Source organism: Nematolebias whitei, chromosome 21 (assembly GCF_014905685.2).
Source record: "Nematolebias whitei isolate Nwh7 chromosome 21, NemWhi1, whole genome shotgun sequence".
NCBI lineage: Eukaryota > Metazoa > Chordata > Actinopteri > Cyprinodontiformes > Rivulidae > Nematolebias > Nematolebias whitei.
This window is the reverse complement of record NC_056518.1, coordinates 1139579-1141805: the sequence shown is the minus strand read 5'-3', so window position 1 is coordinate 1141805 and position 2227 is coordinate 1139579. Positions and strand designations below refer to the sequence as shown.

Sequence of the window (2227 nt, the reverse complement as noted above, 5' to 3'; positions counted from 1 at the left end):
AGGCCTCCGTGTTCAACTGTCCCCCTCTTACAATGCTGTGATTGCTAGTATCACTCAGCCCTCTGTGAACAGTAAACAGCCATCAGTGTGCTAATGATCCATTGTTAGGCTGATGGTCCTTCTTGACCATGTGATCAGCTGGTTCTGGTTGTCAGCAGCAAACTGGTTGATCCACTCTGAGAAGGTGCTATTTAAGAGACTGAGCTGAATACAGCACCTCAGACTGAAGAAGTCTCTCGGATGAGAGACGAAACGTTTCTACATTTTTTTGTTGATTTGCTTTGTTTTGTTTTTTCTTGAATGTCCAGAGGACCAGATTGAACTTTTTTAGATATTTGGACTGATGTGACTTATAGGGCGGCGCGACGTGTACGGCAAACGATATGGTAATAATTTTTGGTTCTACTCAGATAAAAATCCAGATTTATGTCTGACAGCACAAAAACTCCTCTGATGATGTCTCGTCTCTTCTGAGATGATAAAAATAGTCTCTTACCATACGGATACTGAAGAATGGACAGAGCTCCGTTGCTGTATTCATCATGGGAGAACTTGTCATTGCTCAGACACTTGTCAAATTCATCGGAGCCAACCAGAGCTGGAGTTCGAGATGGAGAATCTGCATCAACAAGATGAAGACGTTCTTCAGAAATCAATACAGAAAACATTCTTGGTCATTTTTACATATAAGGAAGTAAAAAGGCTTTTGGGGCTTCAGGAACTCAGAGGTTCTTGATATCCATTTAAGGTAACATGCTTGTTCAAAAATGTACCTTTAAGTTTAAAACTACAATAATAAAAATGTCTTTGGTTAATTTAACCTTTTATCAATCATACAGTTCCCTTAGTGATTAAACATTCCTTCAATCTGTGTGAAGACGTACGTATCAAAGGCTTCCACTTGACGGTGGGTAGAAAAATGATCTCTTTCTGTGAGCCAATGGCTATGGAGGGGAACTTCTCAGTGATTCTCACTGACGACTGGAGGTAGAGCTGCCCCTGGAACATTCCTAACAGAAAACAACGACAAAACTCATTCACTGCACAAATTTATCAGCACAGCAACAAAAAGTCCCAAACAGAAAATCATGGCTCAGTAGTGAAAAATGCATTTGAAGGGATTTATAGAAAAAGTCACCAAGGTAGACACTGGACTCTGCAGCACCCCGAGCCTTCACAGGATCATCATCTTTCTCCTCTTCAGCTTCAGGCTGGTTGCTGTAGGTCGTATCATCAAACAGACTGATCGGCGTCACTTTCCCACCAACCACCAGCCAGGCAGAAGCAATAGGTGTGCAAAACTATTGAGCAAAACACAACACAAAATTAGAAGAAATAAGGGTGATGGGCCACCATAAGAGTTAGCAATCTGTTTACACAGACATGTTGGACATCCCTCTTGTTACAGGAGGGGAGGACGAGGTGACGGCAGAGACTGGACAACTCCAAGCATGTAATTGTAGGTACAAAGTCACAGACTTGCTTTTAAAACAAGGATTAACACCAGACATTTCACAAAATATGTACCATCCATCCATCTTTACCCGCTTCTTCCATTTCAGGTCGTGGGGGTCACTGGTGTCCATGTCCAGCTATCACTATGCGAGAGGCGCTGGACACACTGGACAGGTCTCCAGTCCATCACAGGGACACAGAGTAGAGCTGTCATTTCTAAAATGAACCCGGAGCCCAATCAGTCTAACGTGAATGTTTTTGGTCTGTGGGAGGAAACCAAAGTACCTGGATACCATGCAGCACACAGAGAACATCCAAACTCCATCCAGAGAGGCCCCAACTGGGATTTGAACCAGCAACCTTCTCGCTGAGAGGCAACAGCCCTACTAACTGAGCCACCATACCGCCCAGATATGTACCAGTTCTGGGCAGGCAGGTCTGTGATTTATTAACAACAACATGCAACTTTGTTGCGTTGACAACCACGTAAGGAAATACAAAGTTTGTTTTCTCAGTCATCCAGGTATATAACAACAAAAAAAGGTTGAATCATGTCATCTGGACTTCGTTTTTTGTTAAAAAGAAACGTTTCGCCCCTCATCCAAGAGGCTTCGTCAGTCTGAGGCCTAGCCATCTGGTATTACCCAGAAGCCACCCTGACTCTTGTGTTTCAAGCCTGCCTCAGATACCCCTGAAGTCTGGCCTTTTCACTAATGGTTTCAAAAACACAAAGTTTGTTTTCTCAGTCATCCAGGTATATAACAACAAAAAA

General features: G+C 43.1%; 1 protein-coding gene across 1 annotated transcript; it reads right to left on the bottom strand.

The window, feature by feature from the left end:
* Positions 1 to 496: 496 nt before the first annotated feature.
* LOC119427620 (eukaryotic translation initiation factor 2-alpha kinase 3) lies at positions 497 to 1857 on the bottom strand (the record flags this gene model as incomplete). The annotated part of the gene is given in 4 exon segments (XM_037695255.1): positions 497 to 619; positions 885 to 1010; positions 1139 to 1301; positions 1816 to 1857. Coding segments are annotated over 4 exon segments (454 nt in total), but the record flags the coding sequence as incomplete, so codon positions are not given.
* Positions 1858 to 2227: the final 370 nt, after the last annotated feature.